Below are 20,806 nucleotides of genomic sequence, written 5' to 3'. Positions count from 1 at the left end.
TGTGATAAAACACGTACAGAAGTTCTTGGCGCATTTTCCATTATTTGTTGGACATTTTCTTTTAATTCTTCAGTCCGCTTTTTAGGTCGGCCGCTTCCTTCTTTTCTTGTTACACTGCCCGTTTCACGAAAAACATTAACACAACGCTGAACTGCACTTTGAAAAATTTTGTACTCAACAACGCCGGGAAATTGATTTTGAAATTCTATGAAACATTCCTCAATAGAATACTTCCATATTCCATCAATCTTGCGTCCATTTCTAAAGTAGGACTCTATGATAAACACTTTTTGTTCTTGAGAAAACACCATTTTAAACGCTTTTTAAAACGAAAATATTAAAATTGATAGCGGCGATATAGCGCTTTGACAGATGACGTTTAAGTTCATTTGCTATACGCTACGCCCTACGTCCAAATTTTCAGAACCAACTTGACCACGTTTTTATTTGAACGCTCGTTATTATACATATACACTAGGAAAATTAGTGAAAGTAAAAGAGAAACTCAAAAAAAGTCCTATCCGCGAGATTATTGTTATTGTATTACTTTACAAATTGTATTACTTTACAAATTATAGTAGCTAATTTAAGGCTATGTTTAAAATACTGATCTTCTAAATTTATACAAATTTGTTCGCTTTTCGACAACGCCATATAGGTGCAAAAAAATCAATAGCGTGACGAAAAACATATATGAGGAAAGAGAACTGAACAAAAGCCTGAAATTACAATGTATACAAAAAGTTGCAACATTCATGTCTGTACAAACATTAAAAAAAAATCATAAAAATAAAAAAGTTATGGCTGATATTTTTGCAAAACCCCAAACAACTAAAACCAATATGCAAGCTCCGTCAGTCACCTACTGAAATGGTCAAGAACTCCCCGTTTAACCGCTTCTCTAATATAACTCTTATTTCTGCCTCACAGTTTCTAAGATCCCAATACATGCGTCACCAAAAGAGTCCACCCGGTACAATATTTCATAAATTATTCTCTAAAATGCATATTTCTTCCTACCCAACCTTGTCCAACAAATTCTATTTCCTGCAATTATACTACTTGCTAAATACAATTGCTCCAGTTTTAATAAAAAAACAAAAATTGCATTTGTGCAGCACCGTAAACTTTTCGGAAACAACTTATTATTTATATATTACAAAATATTGTGCCCCAAACCGTAACGTTATCATTTATTTTTATCTTTTGAAATCTATGGCGTCAATAATAATAATAAACAAACAACAAACTGTTATAATTCAGCCGCAGCCAACCTTCTATTACAAAAAAGAGATCACAAGGTGAACTTTGATCATGAGGTTGCTTACCTGGAATCACACCTAATGACATTATTTTTATTTAGAAATACTTAACGATTGAGGTCTTAAAACCCAATTAACAAATCGGTTAATTTGTTTTTAATTTACTCCATAGTCATTTTTTCTATCGCGTGAATGAGTGATCACTAATCGAATGCCTAATTTTAAGACACTAATGCGTTAGAAAAAATAATTACACACAATGTTACGGTGTGTCGCACAACAGCATTGAAATTGTCATTACTAGTAAATTGCGTAGCCGCAACCGCAATATATTACAATTCAATTTATTTTTTTTTTTTAGATTTTCATGCTAAGTATAAACAAATTGTTCGCGGCGAAAGTGGCATTTTACTTTTTATTGTATTTATTGTTAAAAAGTAAATATAAACAATTATTGTTCGAGAAATATAAGAATTTTCACTCCTGTGCTAGTGATGATGATCAACTTTGTTTAGTCAGGAATAACTTCTAATTGGTCAAATATTTGAACAACCCAAGTTGTTCACAGAGCTTTGATGATCTTGATGGTTCATTGGAATTGTTTATATTAACTTGTATTTCATTTATTTGGTCGGAAATATTTAATACTTTAGTTGTGTTATTTCTGTTGTACTAGACTGTTGTTTTGGGTTTATCAGGATTTTTTGAGAAACGTGATGAACCTTATTTTTTCCGATAGATTGCACTGTGCATGTTTTATTGTAGTAATAAATGAACAGGCGATTATGAGGAGTGTGGGTAGGTCTAAAGAAAACATTTTGTTGTATATTGTAAGTAGATTCAATTCATCAATTGGTTTGTTTGTGACTACGTTCTTGTAATATAATTTTTTGTTTGTGGAACTGTGACAATCAATATGTCTCCTCTATTATCTATGTGGTCAAGTTTCATATATTGAACAACTCATTTCGACTACAAGCTCCGTATAATAAGAGAAACCTATAATGCAATGCTAATAAAAAAACATAATTAATTCAACTTAGTTTACCTTGATCCTAAGATAGGTATTGTACATAATATTTAGCATCTATAGTGATAAATTCAGCTTGCCGAAACTAAATTTTTACCATTCATTTTAACTTATTCACAGAATTACAGTTGTTCACAACTTATTGTTATTTTACTTTGTTGTTTGTTTTGATTCCAAATTGTAGTTTAAAGAAAAATTATGTACAACGTCAAAGTATGCAAATGACAAGCAAAGGTGTCGAGATTGTGAAAAACGACAAAATCGTGTTGTTATAAGTTTATCGGCCCAACGGCCGATAAATATTACTTTAGGTCATATTTTTAGGGCCAATATGATTTTTTTCACATATGCTAGGCGAAAAAAAAAAATAACCATAACTCTTTTTGACGTATATTCCGTCAGTTTGATGTAAGTTTGTGTCATTAAATTTTAGCAAAATATTGTAGTTATATTCCAATCGATAAATGCTTAAAATGGTAGGAACTTCGACTTTCAAAATAGTACAGACAGAGTCAGTCACGATCTCTTTTTTTTTCAGCTGCTTTTGCCCCTGTTTCTATCTCTATTCATATGCTCCCAAGCGAAATTAACAGAAGATGAACTGAAGAGATTCCTAGAAACCAAATACGAGAAGGAAGCTAGCCAGAATTGTTACAAAGCGAATGTAGCCGAATTTGACTATGAGACAGATATCAACAATAAAACCAAAGAAGAATTGACTGTAAGTAGTTTGATATGTTCCTTCTATCATCTTCAAAGATATGTTATTGTAACTATAAAAGAACCAATATTGTATTTTACTAAATGCAGCTCACTTCTCTTAACTGATTTGTTTTTAGACTACCACTGTGCTCGAAATTGCGGACTGGGTTAAGAACATTTGGAGCAAATATTTCAAAGACATCGAACCAAATGACTATTCTGATCCCTCTTTGAAAAGACAGGTTCGTACGGCCCATCTTTTGGGGGATGCTGCTCTGGATAAAGAAAAATTGGCTCAGGTAACATTTTTAAAGTATTTACAGCATCTTCTACTAAAATAAATTTTGTCTCCGATAATTATGACCACAATCGAAGTATTACTGTGATTACAAAAAAGTTTTATAAGTTAGGCCAACCAAAAATAATACTTAGGTAGGTAAAAATACCGATTTTTTGAAGTAAACAATTTTCTTTGTAAAAGAAAATGAAGCGTTGTTTATATTTCGTTACAAATAAAACGTAGACGATAAAAATATACTTATGTATATTTATGTCTAAAAGATAACATTTCTAACATTATTGTAAACCAAAACTATGTTCCTTTGTATGTAGATATCCGTAGAAGCAAATTCTAGTAACGATAAGTTATAGAAAGTAACATTTTTCAGATTACGTACCGAATATAATAAATGTTTGCAAAATGGACATACAGGGTGTTCCAATTAAAACCTCACACCCGGAAAATATCAGAATTAAAAAATAAACAAAAAAAACCCTGAGATACGTCGATATTCTTTTCAAACGTGATGGCGTAAGTTTTGATGTCTTGGATGCTATACCTCTTAGGCAATAAAATACCCTTAAACTTTAAATGGCGCCTCAGAAGTTTTAATTGGAACACCCTGTATATTTCAACAATTAGTCGTCCAAAATAAAGTTCTCAAGCTATTAATAAATATTTTAAAAAAATAATAAACCGCTTAAAGAAATTTAACCAAATATTTACAGCTGACGAACACCACGAATACGATGACTGGCATATACGGCACTGGAAAAATATGCCCTTATAAGAAACAGCAGTGCGACGTGACGAAAGACGGCCTGGGTTTGGAACCAGGTAAAATGAATAAATCCATGTTTTAATACCGCTGTTTTTCAAACGGTAAATTTCTCACCAGATATCGAAAACGTTATGGCAAAATCCACCGACTACGACGAACTGGTTTATACTTGGAAATCCTGGAGGGACGCCACAGGGGTCAAAATAAAAAAATTGTACCCGACTTACGTCACACTGGCCAACGAAGCCGCAAAAGCTAATAGTAAGTGGGTGAATAACATTATTCATGTTTTTTTTATAGCTTTTAGAGCAAGGTATTGATAATAATAAAATGGGGCAATTAATTTTCTTCTGAACTCTAAATTTTCGGTCCCTAGTTCTGCCAAAACAAAATTATTGAGAGTTTCCAAATACGAATTTTAATTAAGATTTTCTTCCAAAAAGTAAGGGCCAATTATTTTATGATACATTATGCCACATCAGACATTTACTTTTTTAAAATTATTTAACTAATGCGTGGGGTAGATTTCAGCGACAGAGGCGCGTATTGGCGCTTCGCCTACGAAGACGACGGCTTCGTCCAGAACATGGACGACATCTGGACCCAGGTGGAACCCCTCTACAACGAGCTCCACAAATACGTCGGTAGGAAACTGAAGCAACGCTACGGCGACAAACTCAACGTCTCCGACGGCCTCATCCCCGCCCACGTCTTCGGCAACATGTGGGCGCAGTCGTGGGGCAACATCGCCGACTTGGTGGTGCCCTTCCCCAACGTCAGCAAGATGGACGTGGATTCCGCCTTGGTCGAGCAAAAATACACGGTGCTGGACCTCTTCAAGACGGCGGACGAGTTCTACCAGTCGCTGGGGTTGCTACCCATGGGGATGTGTTACAACGAGAGCGCTGGGGCCATGATAAACAAACCCACGGATGGTAGGGAGGTCGTGTGCCATGCCAGCGCCTGGGACTTTTGCGACGGGGAAACTTACAGGTAGGTGAATCGTGATAATAGGCTCTTTCAGTAATATTTAATTTATAACAAGTTTTTTTTGAGGTCTCACAAAGGGGCGAAAATTTCGGTCGCTCTTTGTTTCTATGTTTCTCTTATTAGAATTCGAACTAATTCGGGAAGTGTTATCGGCATAGATGGTAAAACTTCTATGTAAGAAAAGCTCTGGGCCCAGACTTAAACCTTGTGAAACACCCACTTGTACAGGGTAGTACGCAGAACTGTTGGCTTTTAAAGTAACATACCAAGACCGATTTTCACTTATAATCTCCCTAGTGCTTGAATTATTTCCGGACATTTTTCTGAAGGAACGCATTTTCTAGAAAAATGCGTGATTGAAAATTTCCGGACATTAATTCAAGGACGTGGGGGATTCGGTAAGAAAATTTTACACCCAAAATTTATTTTAAAAAATTGACATGTTTCATTTTTAAACTTATTTCGCCAAAATAAAGTTGCCTTAACAGGTAGACATTGTTTTGTGGTGCATGACATATTTTTAATGGTTCTTAATAAAACATAAAAAAACATATTCCTTTCACTTTAGTAATAAAAAAGGCATTTAATTTTTGAATTTAAATATTTACCTTTGCAATACAATTCACTTAGTATTACTAAAATAGAAGGAAAGTAAGTTTTTGTAGAAATGCGATGTCTATGATAGTTTATTAATGATCCTTATTAAACATAAAAAATAGCACATTACATCCATTTTAGTAATAAAAAAGGCATTTAATTTTTGAATTCAGATATTTATGTTTGCAGTATAATTAATTACTATTTCTAAAATAGAAGGAAAGTAAGTTTTTGTGGAAAACCGATGTCTATGGCAATATATCAACGTTTCCTAAAAAATCATACTGCAATCAAGTAGGTTTAGGCTTGTGATGTCAAAATCGTCTTCGCTATACGTCACGTTGACAGTCATTTTCTTTAGCTGTTAATTGTTTACAATTAAATCATGGCAGTGAACAACCAAAAAACTAATTTAAAACCTTATAGTATATGTAATTCTTGCACCAAAATAGGTGACATTCTTATGTCTCATAAAAATTTAAAGTATTTGCTATATTTACTGAAAAAAACTGGAATCAGTCCGCATCAAGAAAACCTTTTTTACGTAAAACCAGGGCTCAGCAGAACAAAATTTCATCAAATTATTACATATATTTTATGAAACACAAACATCTGATGGAAATGAAAAATAAAGGTAATAATTATGCTCCTCGTTACTCTCCGTTGCGAAGAGGAGTTCCAGCCAGAATTTCAAAAACATTTAGCGTTAATAGAATAAATCTCGGAACAAATATTTGGTAAATAATTAGCTATTTATTATTTTAAAATAAATAAAAACATTACAAAGCAAAACTCTGGATAGGTACTGATGTTTGAACCATATGATGGCTGTCAAAAAAAATTTCCACTTATTAATTTTGTTTGCAACTAACTTGGCAGGAGGAAAAAAATTTCCGAAAAATTTGAAGGTTGACATTGGCAACTGTCGAAATTACAGTATGCAATTGGCTTAAAATGACAGGTTTTTCGAGGAAATTTTGTACTATATTCAGTGCCAGACTCCTTATACCATTAGAAAACATTTTAGAAAATAATTTTTGATGGTTGACGCAATCGAATGCCTTACTAATATCGCAAAAGATCCCACCAATAGAGGACCTTAAACACAAAAGTACCATTTCGCGTTCTAGATACAAAAATAACTATTTAATGTCCCTCTAACAAAAAAAAATCGATTTAGCCATTTCGGCAAGGTTTTTATGAACAAACCTTATGAATACAACGCAATATATGACAAAAACAAAAGATTATGCTTATTAGATCACCTTCTTTTGCTCAATAAGCTCTAAAGTTATTTCGGTCTTACCTCAACTTCCGCACCAATATGTCTGCAAACAGCACGAAATTCGTATTATTTGTAGACAAAAAATTAAAAGTACCTAGTACAAAAGTACAAAATTGTATCGGACTACAAAAATATCTTCAGCTGATTAGTAATTTGGTGTACTACGAATAAGCTTGAACTAAACACTTAAAAAATGTAATATCGTGTATTTTTAGCTGCTTATCAGTACTCAATCCATTTTTCGAGTACACTCGTTTACAGATCTTGGTGTTCTATTTGACACGAAATACCTCTCTTTCCTCACGTAAACGTAATTATTTCTGAGTTACTACCACAGCCAATAGCTGTGTCACTACAATCTTTTAGTTTTATTGTACAGTGATGGGCAACTTAAAGTCCCCACTAGTTGGGTCGCTCTCATTCTCTCGCGCCCCACCACAAATAATTAGGTATGTTTCGGACTGGGAGTGTTGTTTGGAGATATACACCGTGGCACCAAAAACTGTTGTATTCAATAGGGTGAATAATAATTAATCCGATAACAGTTGCATTTGATATTTTAAAATATATTATTTTATTAATGATATGTTAACATTTCCTAGTTAGTTAAATAAGAATATTGAATTTTTTTTTAAATAAAATATTAAAATCTACTTTTTTAATTATTGTTCGCAACATTCAATACCTGCATATTTAAAGTTTTTTTTCCATTACTAGGGATAATCATACAGGGCGGGCCAATAGTGATAATATTATTCCTATTCCATACAGATAGAGAATAATTTTTAGGCGCCTTAAGGGGGACATTTTTAAAATAGTATGAAGTATACGGGGTGATTCCGAAGGCCGCATCAAACATGGTTTTTAAACGCGCGCAATGACCCGATTTTTTATATTTCATATTTTAATCATGATAATAATGAAATAATGATGGAACAGTAAACAATCTTCATTTTGATTCTGTGTTTTATATACAAAATCTTTCAGACAANCAAGATTCGTGAAATTAACAATACCCCGAGCATCTTAGAAAATGTCTTTAATTCTTTGAGGAACAGGTGTGAAAAGTGCTTGGAACAAGGAGGGGGACACTTTCAGCAGCTGCTTTAATTTATTGTTATAACAAGGAGGGGGACACTTTCCGCAGCTCCTTTAATTGTTTGTTATTGTTATCACGATTATTCTTTAAAATAAAGTTATATAGTCATTAACGTTATTGAAACTGACAGCTGCTATACAGCTCGTTGAGAAATGAGGTTAAGTTGGTCGCTATAAGCTACTCCCTACGTCTAATGTGTCAGAGCCAACTTCGACTACGTTTTTATTTGAACGCTCGTTATATGCGGGTCTATCATTGGTCTGGAAAACATGAAAAACTTTCATTCTTGCATTTGTTTTCAGACTGAAAATGTGTACAGAGGTAAATTACGAAGACTTCATTACAATCCACCACGAAATGGGCCACATCCAGTACTACCTCCAGTACAAAAATCAACCGTACGCTTTCAGAGAAGGCGCCAACCCAGGATTTCATGAAGCCATCGGTGATACGATGGCCTTATCCGTTGCCACGCCGAACCACTTGAAGAAGATCAATTTGCTGAAGAACTACACAGAAACGTATATTCTAAATCATTTTTAATCTTCCCTTCAATAATCCAATGTATTTTAGTTACGAGGCTTCCATCAATTCACTCATGCATATGGCCTTGGAGAAGATAGCTTTCCTTCCCTTCGGACTCCTCATCGACAAATGGAGATGGGACGTCTTCAGCGGCTCCGTACCAGAAAACAAATGGAATTCCCATTGGTGGGACTACAGGAAGAAGTACCAAAAGGTCAAAGCTCCCATAGAGAGATCCGATGAAACAGATTTCGATCCTGGTGCAAAGTTCCACGTGCCTGGAGATTCCCAATACATCGCGTAAGTTGTACTAAATGGAGAATGCGACGTTAATGACTGGTTTAACTTTTCAGTTATTTCTTGGCCCACATTCTACAATTCCAGTTCTACAAGAGCTTATGCATAGCCGCCCAGGAGTACGATCCAGTAAATAAGACCGTTCCACTTCACAACTGCGATTTCTACAAGTCTGTCGCGGCAGGGGACAAACTAAGGTGAGTGAGATTTCATTTAAGTTTTACGTATTTAAAGAATCTTTTTCTTACAGGGCTGGTTTACAGCTTGGATCTAGTAAGCATTGGAGCGAAACCTTAGAGATCCTTACGGGGACGAAAAAGGTCAGTGCCGAGCCTCTCTTGGAATATTTCGAACCACTTTATAAGTTCTTAAAAACAGAAAATGAGAAAGCAGAAAAACCCAGAGTAAGAGTAAATATATTTGTCCTATTTATGACACATATCAGACCCCGTGCTTTTTCTAGAGATAAACTGTTATTGACCAGTGAAAAACCTAGTGGTAACGTTACTGTCGAGGAAAATAAAAGTACCAGAAGATAATGTTGTATCTAATAATGAATTTTAATGTAATCATCCTCATGTAATATTTATGTATTCTTAGTAAAGTGTATTTTTAATAAAACTTATCTAGGTAGGTTGTTATTTTGTTTTGCCCTATTTCTAACAATAAGCGCTAAAATTTATGTACAAACAAACAGAACACGTTGTGGTTCATGGAAGACAAACCAACAGAAAATTTCATGGAAATTAATTCTGGCGTATCACTTTTCCATTACAAGGAAACTGTCCAAATATTTTTTGTGAAGAAACTCCACTCCTTTGAAGGCCTTAGTGTACACATAAAACCGCGTGGCATACAGTCTTTGAAATCATAATTAAATTAAATAAAGTTTTCAGTAATTTGTCCTTTTTAATTATTAGACTTCTTGTGAGTTATAGCAAATCAAAAGCATAAGACTAATGTGTACAAGAGCACACGTATGCTCAAAAGGAATCACCAGGAATCGCCACTATCAATATCTCGAAAAGTACCGTTTCGATAAATCTGAAAATTTGGCAACCTAGCAAAGGAAGGAGGGTAAACACAGCTAAAATATTTAGAAGTTTATGGTGCTTCCGGTTATACCGGAAGTCAACATTAACTTTGTTATTTTAAATGGGACACCCTATATATTATTGCATTTTTGGATTCTAAGTAAAATTTGTGGTGCACTTTATTAGTTTTATTTAGGAGTTACAGAGGAGTTACAGATTTTGAGATATTAATTTTTAAAGAAAAAATCTGACAGATGCAAGGCTCCGCAGAGACACTAGTACAGGGGTCGGCAAGTAATTTTAGGCGCGGTCCGGATACTTTTGAAAATTTTTAACGAGGTCCAGAAAAAAATTCATATTTCTTATTTTTTTTATTTTACTTTGGACTCAAATTTAATTTGCTTACTAACCATTAAGAACTCACACACTCACACAATTGTAAAATACTAGAAAAAATAATAAGATTGGCACTTAAACGTAAAAAACATTTTTTAAATATATTTGAGTAATTTATACTTTCAAAAAATTTTTGGCGGTCCAGTATTTTTACCTTCCGCGGTCCGGACCTGGACCGCGGTCCGCCAGTTGCCGACCCTTGCACTAGTAACTGTTTTAAGGAGCGTGATATCAAGTTGATTTCAAGTTGGTATCTGTAAAGGGCATAGATAACATTAAATTATAGACTAGGCGGTATCTGTTTTGGTTTGGGTGAATCGTATATTCACGGAGATTTTTGGATTTTTGGCTTTCAAATATCACTAGAAATTAAAATTTTTCTATGCGAATAAAAAAAACGTGGGCTTAACTTTTGGCAGCACAATATGTTATAAAAATTCGAAAAATGTCATATTTTTCTTCCTATTTAATTATGTAAGAGTTAATTTTAGGCGAAAATGGAAGAGGAAAAAAATGTTTGTAATTAAATTATTTATACAAAACATGACTAGTTACAAATCGAATGAATCATGATTATTATGGTAAAAATCGAAAAAATCGCAAAAATGGGGTTAAAACAATACTTTTTAGGACATTTTTTTGGGTTATTTAAATTGGGTATAGGGCCTTTATACTTGGCTCAAGAAAACTTCATTTTATGTAGAATTATCAGAACAAATTTCATCAAAATCGGTTCGATAGATTTTGCATAATAATTTTGCAATTCAGATTTTGAAAACAAGATTTGCAAATTTTCAAAATTTTGTACAGCAAAACCCAAGCCCCTTAGATACTTGAAAATTTAATCACGTATAGAAGGGCTCTCAAGTTTTCAAACTTTTTTTGAAAAATTCGAATACGTCAATTAGGAGAGCTCTGGCGCTTGTTTAAACATTGATCGAATTTTTGTACTTATAAAAAATTAGATTAACTTTGTGAATATTCAATCAAATCAATTTTTTTAAAACAGGTTTTAAAAGTTCTTGGAAAGATGCTTCTTTAAAAAAACAGATCGATGGATCAATTAGTTACGTAGTTATAGCCATTCAATTTCGAGCAGGCCGAAGCGGCCGCGCTCTCTGCTTCCCCCACCACTACCACCCGTACGATTTTATTGAATTTCTCGCTTGCATAAATAACTTTAAACACGTTTTAAAGTTGGTTGCCAATGAGGAAAAGTATTGTAATCTAAGACCTGGTAAGTACTCGGAATACCAAAGGTATTTTTCGAAAAATTAGCCCGGATGTCCCAGTACATTTAGTGTGAATGACGGCTATAACTACGTAACTAATTGATCAATCGATCTGTTTATTTTTTAAAGAAGCGTCTTTCCAAGAACTTTTAAAACCTGCTTTAAAAAATTTGATTTGATTGAATATTCACAAAGTTCTAATTGTTATAAATACAAAAATTCGATAAATGTTTAAACAAGTTCCAGAGCTCTCCTAAATGACGGATTTGAATTTTTCAAAAAAAGTTTGAAAGCTTGAGAGCCCTTCTATATGTGATTAAATGTTCAAGTATCTAAGAGCCTTGGTTTTTGTCGTGCAAAATTTTGAAAATTTTCTAATTTTTTTTCAAAATCTGGATTGCAAAATTATTATGCAAAATCTATCAATACGATTTTGATGAAATTTGGTGTGATAATTCTACATAACATGAAGTTTTCTTGAACCAAGTTTAAAGGTCCTATACCCAATTTAAATAACCCAAAAAAATTCCCTAAGAAGTATTGTTTTTTAACCCCATATTTGCGATTTTTTCGATTTTTACCATAATAATCATGATTCATTCGATTTGTAACTAGACAGGTTTTGTAAAAAATTTAATTATAAACAATTTTTTCCTCTTCCATTTTCGCCTAAAATCAACTCTTGAAAAGATACATAATTAAATACGAAGAAAAATATGACATTTTTCGAATTTTTTTAACATATTGTGCCGCCAAAAGTTAAGCCCACGTCTTTTTTTATGCGCATAGAAAAATTTTCATTTCTAGTGATATTTGAAAGCCAAAAAGCCAAAAATCTCCGTGGATATACGATTCTCCCAAATATCACTTTTGAAACAGATACCGTCTGGACTATTATGGTATACCAACAAATTAAAACATTTAATATTAGGTGTTTCATTTTTGCTGTTACATTTAGATACCTTCAAACAGCTATAACTTTGTTAACTTAAATGGGACACCCTGTATTACCCTCTGTCGTATGCAGATTGAAATTTCCTTTCAGGCCATATAAGCATTGTTAGGGTTGCCGTTACTACTTTTAGAAATATTTGCAATTTTCTATTTTTTGGACAGTTTTTCTCGTATAAGACCTGTTATCAAAATGGCCATGACCCGAAAAACTCCCAAAACAATTAAAATAACTTGACATTTGTCAAGTTAGTTGTTAAATTATTGTAATAGTTTCTGCCGAAAATTTAAATAAAAATGCTTGGGGATCGTTTAAATTATACTAATGAGGATTATTATAATTTGTTTGTTATTTCATCATCTCAAAGAACCCCCGGATACGAAATTAACTCGAAGTAGTCGGATGATATTAAAGAAAATGTTTTTATTTTAAAGCTTTTATTCAACTCTCCCTTTTAGTATCGGTTTTGACCCTTGCAACTCAATTTTCAAACACGTTTAGTTTGGATGACAATGCATGGTTAGCTAAATGACGTCATTCTAAATCCAATATGGCGGACTCCCAAAGATGGCGGACCAGTTATTTTTTATGCACCCTCATGACGTGGATATCAAATAAAAGGGTTTGCTGAGAAGAAAACGAAAATACAATGACGTCACTAAAAGCTTGTTTTTAAAAAAATTTATACATGATCTTATTTTCAACTTCAACACCCCATATCTCGAAAACTAAGCGTTGAGCAACGTTGTATATAACTTTTCCCCATTAATTTTCGTCGTAGAATCTAGTGGTAGAATTTGACCCATTCTTTAACAAACACCCTGTATTAAACAAATATAACAATAATAAATGTCTTTATTTAAAATATAGGTATTGATTACAGGCGAAGTCTAGCCTATGGTTACTCTACTTAACCTTAATTTGATAATTTTAGATCATTTCAATAATAAAGAACTGGAATATTTATCTGTACTTCTATACATTTTTATAACTTGGACGTCACAGATTGAAATCGCTAAAAGATTTTGATAACTTAGGTATTATATACGCAGTACCTAATACAGGATGAATACAATCCTACTATCTTGCAATTTTTATTAATTTACAACTAATATCTATTTGACAGTACTTGAAATCAAGGAGACAACTCTTACTTTCAAAATAGCTTGTCATCGTTAGGTTTACTTTCTATAGACTTCTTAAAAATAATTATATTTGGTTTCATTTAGAACAGCGCAGTATAAATCTCCCATTAAAATTTGATTGATTTATATTAATAACCAAAAATTACATACTTTTTATTGAATTTACAATACACATATAAAATTCGGTCTAACTTTATTTTTTTATAAAATTTTCAAGAGCAAGTGTAAATAAAATGAAGGAAATATAAGATATAAAAAAATTGCAAACCTGCCACATCACACACATTTTTTAAAAAGATTTTATAGTCAAAATTGAAAATAAATTAAATATTTCTTTGAAACTCAAGAAATTTTCTTTTTAAATATCAAATGAAGTCACTGTTCTTCGATAGCAGTCGAAGTTGTTAAATAATGCAATCGTTCATAGAAATACAGGGTGTTCCAGATATACCTTCAATTTGACGTTTCTGGAAAACTACGCGTAATGGAATTCTGAAAATTTATGTACGGGGGTTTCTCCTAATGTTCTATCGATTGAAAATATTGGCGTCGCCGTGGAACTTCCGGTTCTACCGGAAGTAGACGTCAACTCGCTTATTTCAAATGGAATGTACTATTTTTTATTTAATTTTTGGATTCTACATCGAATTTTAAGGTAAGTTTCATAACCTTACTTTATCCTTAAACTCAATAGTTTTTGAAATATTTTGACTTTTTCAAAATTTTTGAAAAAAACATACCTACACTTAATCGGTTCTATCTCCTCCAATTTTTAAGATAGGAAGCAGAAATTTTAGATGGTCAATACCAAAAGGTGTCCAAATATCTGTAATATTCGAAAATTGGTGCATGTTACACAGGGCGTCTAAAAAATACGGACCAATTGTGTCAAATTGAAATTTTAATAACTCGCTTATTTTAAATAGAACACAGTAGATGCACCTGTTAATTCTCTTTCCATTGGTATAAGCATTCCCTGTACCTAAATCCCACCGATTTTGAGATATTTGAACATAAGTACAGAGACGAATATAATCCGACAGTTAGCTGTAGGTTGGCTGTGGAAAAACATTTAAATGTCACCAAGTGTCATTACTTATTTAACAGATTTGCTGTCGTTGCCGTAAATTTTCAATCGATAGAACATTAGGAGAAACCCCCGTACATAAATTTTCAGAATTCCAGTACGCGTAGTTTTCCAGAAACGTCTGATTGAAGGTCTATATGGAACACCCTGTATACCGACTTGACAGCTACATCAGAGATCTTTTTGTTTCCACGTTTTACTTGGACTTATTCCATCAGATTCCCTTCACTTGTGAAATATTAATATGAGAGTTTTATTTTGTTTTAATTCAGTATCCTGTAACTTTTAAAATCTTTAAAAATTGCACACGCACTTAGTTACAAGGCAAACTTGTACAATTTTTTATCTGCTTTCCTCCCATTATATTATAATCATATATTGTTGGGATATGAGTTACAAACAACTTTATATTTTCCCGATTTTAATTTTAAGTTTTTCTAACGACGCTGATTTCACAGAAAGATACATTATCTTCGCGATGATCTACAGACAAAACAATATTGGAAACTTTTAAAGGACCTAAGGAGTAATTGATAAATTGGTTGCTATTACTTGTCTGAGAGTAAAAGCAAGTGAATATCTACACGATAGAGTGATTTTTCTATCTTGTGAAAGTATTTTTATATATCCAAATAATTAAAAATACATAAATATACAATATTGACATATTATTTCCTTCCAAATAAAATGCTTCTAATACAGTGGCTTTTAGTTTTCACTTTGGTGGTACTGGTTAGTTCAGCACCTTCATCCAGTGAGGCAGATGTCGCATGGCAACACTTTAAGGTAAAAAGTTTTCTTTAATTTTTTTCCTGTATGTCAAAACTAAGAGCATTTGCCATTATTTAACAATAAAAAAAAGTATTTTGATATGTTCACAATATTCCGATGAACTGAAATCTAACATAAATGTTGACCGTTTGTTTTTGCCCATCTACTACCCTGCTATCATGTCAGTAACTCAGGTGAAAAGTGAACTTGTGCGTATCATTCGCGCTTTACTCCTGTTGCTGTTGTATGTTGTTTTGGATTAATTCAAGATGTCTAGCATTGATAATATTTTGTAGTACTTTTATTTTAGTTGGCTTATGATAGGCAATACAGAAACCTTCGCGAAGAAGCACTTCGCAAAGAAATTTTCGTAACAAACTTCGACAAAATCACCTCCCACAACAAACTCTACGAGGATGGTCTAGTGAGATATTCCTTGAAGATCAACCAATACTCCGACATGATTCACGAGGAAATGAAGAAGACTCTCAACGGCTACAGAAAAAGTAAAGTTACCGTGAGCGATATTGAAGTTATACAGTTCGTTCCCGACGAAGACGCTGACGTCTCCGACGAGTTCGACTGGAGGGAAAAAGGAGCCGTGACTCCTGTCAAAGACCAAGGCTTCTGCGGGTCTTGCTGGGCGTTCAGTTCTGTAAGATGAAATTTAGTTACATCTATTTATTTAGACATAAGGTAGTCGTCTCAAATAAGGCCATATAACATCACAGTTTTGAACCGCGCCAATATTCCATGAAATTGGCCTCAATGATTTGGGATCTTTATCCTCTGCCTCATCTCGTGTAGGCCTGGACAGCCTTCGTAGGTGGGCCCCATCTGTCGTCTACCACGACCGCAAAAGCGGCCGGTGTAGGCGCTTTGTGGGACCTTCTTTTGTCCTGGCTGGGCCCCGCCGGCTAGGGCCCTTTCTTCTGGCGCTCTTCTTGCTTCGCCGGCTCGAAAGTTTTGAACCAAAGCCTTTTGCACAGCAGTCTACCTCATGCTACCGTCAATAATTGTCTGAGCTACGAAAGTATTTTTGTTCTTAGAGACTTTGTGTGGCTGTATCCATGCTTCTGTTCAGGTTTTTTTAATTATTTGACAAAATTAGAAAAGCAGCAACATAAATAAAGTCAATACTGTTTATTTCGAGATATATTTATAACTTTTTGTAATAAATAGTCTCAAAATTTTGCAGTTGTCGTAAGTTTAAAGTTTAATTGGCTTTTTATATCTTATTTTTCTCTTAAAACCTACTGCTAAAGGAAAATTTTGATTCCGAAACATTGTCCATACCAAAACTGTTGAAAATACCAGCCAATTACAAAAACAATGACAATTATCCAAGCTTAGTATGGTCTTAATGTTGTAAGTAGGAGCTTCAATCCACACCTTGCATCGATGTGTTCCTTTTTTAATAGGCCTCTGATCTATTTTTAGACCGGTGCCCTTGAAGGCCAGTACTTCCTGAAAACCGGAGATCTGGTCTCCATCAGCGAACAAAACCTGGTGGACTGCTCCTCCGAACACAATAATATAGGCTGTGCTGGTGGTGATATGAACCCAGCCTTCACCTACGTCCATAATCAAGACGGAATAGATTCTGAGACTTCCTACCCCTACGAAGCCGTTGATGGTAAATGTCGCTATACAGTTTCAGGCAATGTCACTTCAACTAGAGGCTACGCCACAATAGAAAATGGTTAGTATGTCAGTAACTATACAATATGACACAAAACATGACGTTTTGAGAATTTCTCGTGGTGACTGAGTAGATTTCTTGTCGAATTACTTCCTTTGAGGACTCAATATTTTCAAGTCTGTTAAAATAAATTTTGTTTTTAAATAGCTCCAAAGAGAATAATCCAATCCACCAATCTTCTGTATTAGGAAACTGATACTGTTAACACTGCTGTTAATCAGTATAAAAAAGCTATCAATCGATTTACTTTACTAATTTACTATCTGAATTTTTTAAGTTGGGGTTGCTAGCTCATGAGGGTTAATGGGTAGGAGGGTTGAAAATTGCATCTCTAAATGATATTTCAATGTAAAAATTTTTTAAAATATTTTTGTCGGCGATCTTATAGAATTTTCCGTTGCCTGCTACTATTTCGACTTAACTTTTTTTGCGGTAATGAAACTTTTTGAAATTATTTTTCAGGCAATGAGGATTATCTAAAAGCAGCCGTCGCCACCATCGGTCCGATCGCGGTGGCCATCGATGCCAGTCAGTTAGAATTCGATTTTTACTCGGAAGGAATATACTACAATCCATATTGCAACAACGGTGCAAGCGACCCTGAAACCGAACTGGACCATGCCGTTTTGGTGGTGGGATACGGCACCGAGGACGGTCAGGATTACTGGCTGATCAAGAACTCCTGGGGGACCGACTGGGGTGAGGAGGGTTACATCAGGATGGCTAGAAACAGGGATAATAATTGCGGTGTCGCAGCTGAAGCGAGTTTCCCCCTGAATTATTAATTGTTGACTTTTTAAATATATTTAATAATTCTTTTTTCGTTTTTATTGTTTCCAATTTGGGTTCAATATGGAGACGGAGGTATAAAGAATATAACTGATGATCAATCTACGAGAAAAAGTTAACCTGCAAAGAGTTCAAAAAAATGCCCTGAAAACACACTTCACAGGGCTGTAAATGTTACGTTAAAAGAAAGTAATAACAAAGACATCAGAGCAACAATCAAAATAGTATCAAAATACATAAATCAGTCGAATCAGCTTCAGAGTCTTAAAAAAATATCAAAAACAGATGTAAAGTATGTCATAGTATATCAAAACGGCCTTAGAAAGGTTGATATGAATTAGAACGGCACAAAAATTATTTCAAAGGTTAAAGGTCAAAAGATAATAGTCCAACGCCAAAGATCAAATAACAAGCACATGCTTGAAATGCCTCAGAAACGGTACGCTGATGCAATGAAAAAAGGGAAAAAACTACAAAAAACAACATGTAACATATACCAAATTATAAATTTTTGTATACATGTATGTATCTACTCGACATTCATTTACACGTTGATTTTATTGAAAGATACATTATCTTCAGCAGATCCTCAGACGAAATCTTATCAAAAACCTTAAAACACATCTATAAAAGAGTATAATAACTGATATTTAAATAATCAGTCAAATTAAAAGTACCTACGTAAGTACCTACGAATAGTCTGTATAAGAGGTTTAAGAATTTGAGACACAGTTTTAGTTTTTTCTAGGCAAAATGTATCTAATACACTGGCCTTTAGGTGCTTCTTTGGTGATATTAACCACCGCAGCACTTTCATCTGTTGATCCGGATGCAGCATGGCAAAATTTCAAGGTACAAAATTTATTTCCTTCATTTCTTCAACTAAAATGATATCTACCTTTTTAAAGGAAGATAATAAGCGTATATCATTAATCTCATTCACTTCAATTGCTTTTTCTTAGTTTAGAATAATTTAAAAAGATAATTTTTTTTCCAACATATTTTCTCATTTTTATTTTTGTGCAAATATTAAGATGTGACTGCTTGTGAAGGAAAACAATGAGCGAAATCTCCTAAAAATGTTTCGTTCTTCAGGTCACCCATGGCAGGCAATACCGAAACATCCACGAGGAAACCACCCGTAAAGCCATTTTCTTCGAAAACTTCGATAAAGTTGCAACTCACAACAAACTCTACGAGGAAGGCCTGGTGGGTTATTCCTTAAAAATTAACAAGTACTCTGACCTAACCCAAGAAGAAGTCAAAAACACACTCAACGGATACAAAAAGAGCAAAGTAAGCGTGAGTAACATCGAAGTAATACAGTTCATCCCTGACGAAGATGCGGACATACCCGACGAATTTGATTGGAGGGACAAGGGAGCTGTGACTCCTATTAAGGATCAAGGCCATTGTGGCTCCTGTTGGGCGTTTAGTTCTGTAAGTTTATAAATGTTGCCTTACTAAGTTGCACTTTCTTTACATTTATTCGTTAACGGAACATAATTTATTTATTTATTATCATAAACTGTCCAAGAGACTAAATCAAATTAGCAATAAAATACACAAAATTTGATCAAATTTGAAGAAAAACTATCGACTTTATCGAAAGCCTTATGCATCTTTTAACTTAGATTCCTTCCTGAATATTGTTTTGTTCTAGACTGGTGCTCTTGAAGGACAGTACTTCCTAAAACACGGGGAACTACCGTCCATTAGCGAGCAAAACCTGGTGGATTGCTCCTTCGAACACAACAACATAGGTTGCAGCGGTGGTGACATGAACCCAGCGTTTACTTATGTACACGACCATGACGGTATCGATTCTGAGGATTCCTATCCCTACGAAGGTGTCGATGGAGAATGTCGCTATGTCCCTTCAGGCAATGTCACTTCCACCAAGGGATACGCCACCATAGACAATGGTTAGTCTTTACGTTTTTTAGATGTTAATTTATCTTTTCGAATTTAGTATATTTTTTTCTGACACATTTTTACAATGGTTTCAGGTAACGAAAATTACTTAAAGGCTGCAATCGCCACCATTGGCCCAATCGCTGTGGCGATTGATGCCAGTCAATCAGAGTTCCAGCAATATTCCGAAGGAATATATTATAACGAAGCTTGCAGTAGTGGAGCAAATGACCCTGAAACTGAATTAGACCACGCCGTTTTGGCCATCGGATATGGCAGTGAGGACGGTCAGGATTACTGGTTGATCAAGAACTCCTGGGGAACCACTTGGGGAGAAGAGGGTTACATCAAGATGGCGCGTAACAGGGACAATAACTGTGGAGTAGCGGCCGAGGCTAGTTTCCCACTTAATTATTAAAAATTGTAATTAAAACAATTTGTTGACTGTTAAAATAAATTATTTGGAAACATTGTTTACTCTTTTGCTGCAGAAATATATTTACAGCATTTAAATAAAAAATATAATGACCGAAAACAGTAATAAATTAAATTTAATGGATGAATTAGAATCGCGCCACGCGCCATTATTCTATGGCTAGAAATTGGCCTCAATGATTTGGGATCGAGGGGGATTATCCCTCTTTATCCTGCCTCATCTCGTGTAGGCCTGGACAGCCTTCGTAGGTGGGCCCCATCCGTCGTCTACCCCGACCGCAAATGCGGCCGGTGTAGGCGCTTTGTGGGACCTCCTTTTGTCCTGGCTGGGCCCCGCCGGCTAGGGCCCTTTCTTCTGGCGCTCTTCTTGCTTCGCCGGCTCGTCTGTGTAAACCCCGGGGGTAGTGTCATGTTTATGTGTGGTATGGTTGGGTAGGGTAGTGCGGCTATGCAGCCTGGGATGCGCTTTGCTAAGGTGGCCCTTAGGCTAGCGCGGGAGGG

The 20,806-nt window shown here is 34.5% G+C and overlaps 3 protein-coding genes across 5 annotated transcripts in view; all 3 read left to right on the top strand.

The window, feature by feature from the left end:
- LOC108915521 (angiotensin-converting enzyme-like) overlaps positions 1–9,473 on the top strand; it is a 14,691-nt gene extending 5,218 nt beyond the window's left edge. Inside the window, exons 2-11 of one of the 2 annotated variants that reach the window (XM_018721576.2) lie at positions 2,831–3,013; positions 3,132–3,293; positions 4,003–4,111; positions 4,173–4,316; positions 4,580–5,048; positions 8,329–8,547; positions 8,600–8,851; positions 8,905–9,045; positions 9,099–9,258; positions 9,312–9,473. In XM_018721576.2, coding sequence (XP_018577092.1) covers positions 2,831–3,013; positions 3,132–3,293; positions 4,003–4,111; positions 4,173–4,316; positions 4,580–5,048; positions 8,329–8,547; positions 8,600–8,851; positions 8,905–9,045; positions 9,099–9,258; positions 9,312–9,317 — 1,845 coding nt within the window. In that variant the 3' untranslated portion in view covers positions 9,318–9,473. The remainder of the gene's footprint in view (positions 1–2,830; positions 3,014–3,131; positions 3,294–4,002; positions 4,112–4,172; positions 4,317–4,579; positions 5,049–8,328; positions 8,548–8,599; positions 8,852–8,904; positions 9,046–9,098; positions 9,259–9,311) is intronic. The other variant, XM_018721577.2, reaches the window with a different exon arrangement.
- Positions 9,474–15,257: 5,784 nt separating this feature from the next.
- Positions 15,258–17,986, top strand: LOC111691304 (cathepsin L1-like). The gene is made up of 4 exons (XM_023455041.1): positions 15,258–15,480; positions 15,776–16,120; positions 16,906–17,167; positions 17,630–17,986. Exons 1-4 carry the CDS (start codon positions 15,382–15,384, stop codon positions 17,950–17,952), a joined length of 1,029 nt encoding a protein of 342 aa, XP_023310809.1. The 5' UTR covers positions 15,258–15,381; the 3' UTR covers positions 17,953–17,986.
- Positions 17,987–18,563: 577 nt separating this feature from the next.
- Positions 18,564–20,342, top strand: LOC108915520 (cathepsin L1). Of its 2 annotated transcripts, XM_023455043.1 has the most exons (5): positions 18,564–18,637; positions 18,705–18,808; positions 19,052–19,396; positions 19,620–19,881; positions 19,966–20,342. In XM_023455043.1, the coding sequence occupies exons 2-5, from the start codon at positions 18,710–18,712 to the stop codon at positions 20,286–20,288; spliced, it is 1,029 nt and encodes a 342-aa protein (XP_023310811.1). In that variant the 5' UTR covers positions 18,564–18,637; positions 18,705–18,709; the 3' UTR covers positions 20,289–20,342. The 2 variants fall into 2 exon arrangements, with proteins under 2 accessions (XP_023310811.1, XP_023310810.1); XM_023455042.1 differs by having other exon boundaries at positions 18,631–18,808.
- The last annotated feature ends 464 nt before the right edge of the window (positions 20,343–20,806 follow it).

This window comes from Anoplophora glabripennis, unplaced genomic scaffold (genome assembly GCF_000390285.2).
Source record: "Anoplophora glabripennis isolate ALB-LARVAE unplaced genomic scaffold, Agla_2.0 scaffold247, whole genome shotgun sequence".
Classification (NCBI taxonomy): Eukaryota; Metazoa; Arthropoda; class Insecta; order Coleoptera; family Cerambycidae; genus Anoplophora; species Anoplophora glabripennis.
The sequence above is the reverse complement of the archived record's forward strand: the minus strand, read 5'-3'. Positions and strand labels throughout refer to the sequence as shown.

What these genes read in the sequence shown, in the direction of transcription:
- LOC111691304 (XM_023455041.1), top strand. Translation starts at nt 15,382, where the DNA reads ATGCTTCTAATACAGTGGCTTTTAGTTTTCACTTTGGTGGTACTGGTT. An exon ending in TCGCATGGCAACACTTTAAG is followed by an intron (nt 15,481 to 15,775) that starts GTAAAAAGTTTT and finishes CTTTTATTTTAG; the next exon opens with TTGGCTTATGATAGGCAATA. An exon ending in CTTGCTGGGCGTTCAGTTCT is followed by an intron (nt 16,121 to 16,905) that starts GTAAGATGAAAT and finishes ATCTATTTTTAG; the next exon opens with ACCGGTGCCCTTGAAGGCCA.
- LOC108915520 (XM_023455043.1), top strand. Translation starts at nt 18,710, where the DNA reads ATGTATCTAATACACTGGCCTTTAGGTGCTTCTTTGGTGATATTAACC. An exon ending in CAGCATGGCAAAATTTCAAG is followed by an intron (nt 18,809 to 19,051) that starts GTACAAAATTTA and finishes TTCGTTCTTCAG; the next exon opens with GTCACCCATGGCAGGCAATA. An exon ending in ATACGCCACCATAGACAATG is followed by an intron (nt 19,882 to 19,965) that starts GTTAGTCTTTAC and finishes CAATGGTTTCAG; the next exon opens with GTAACGAAAATTACTTAAAG.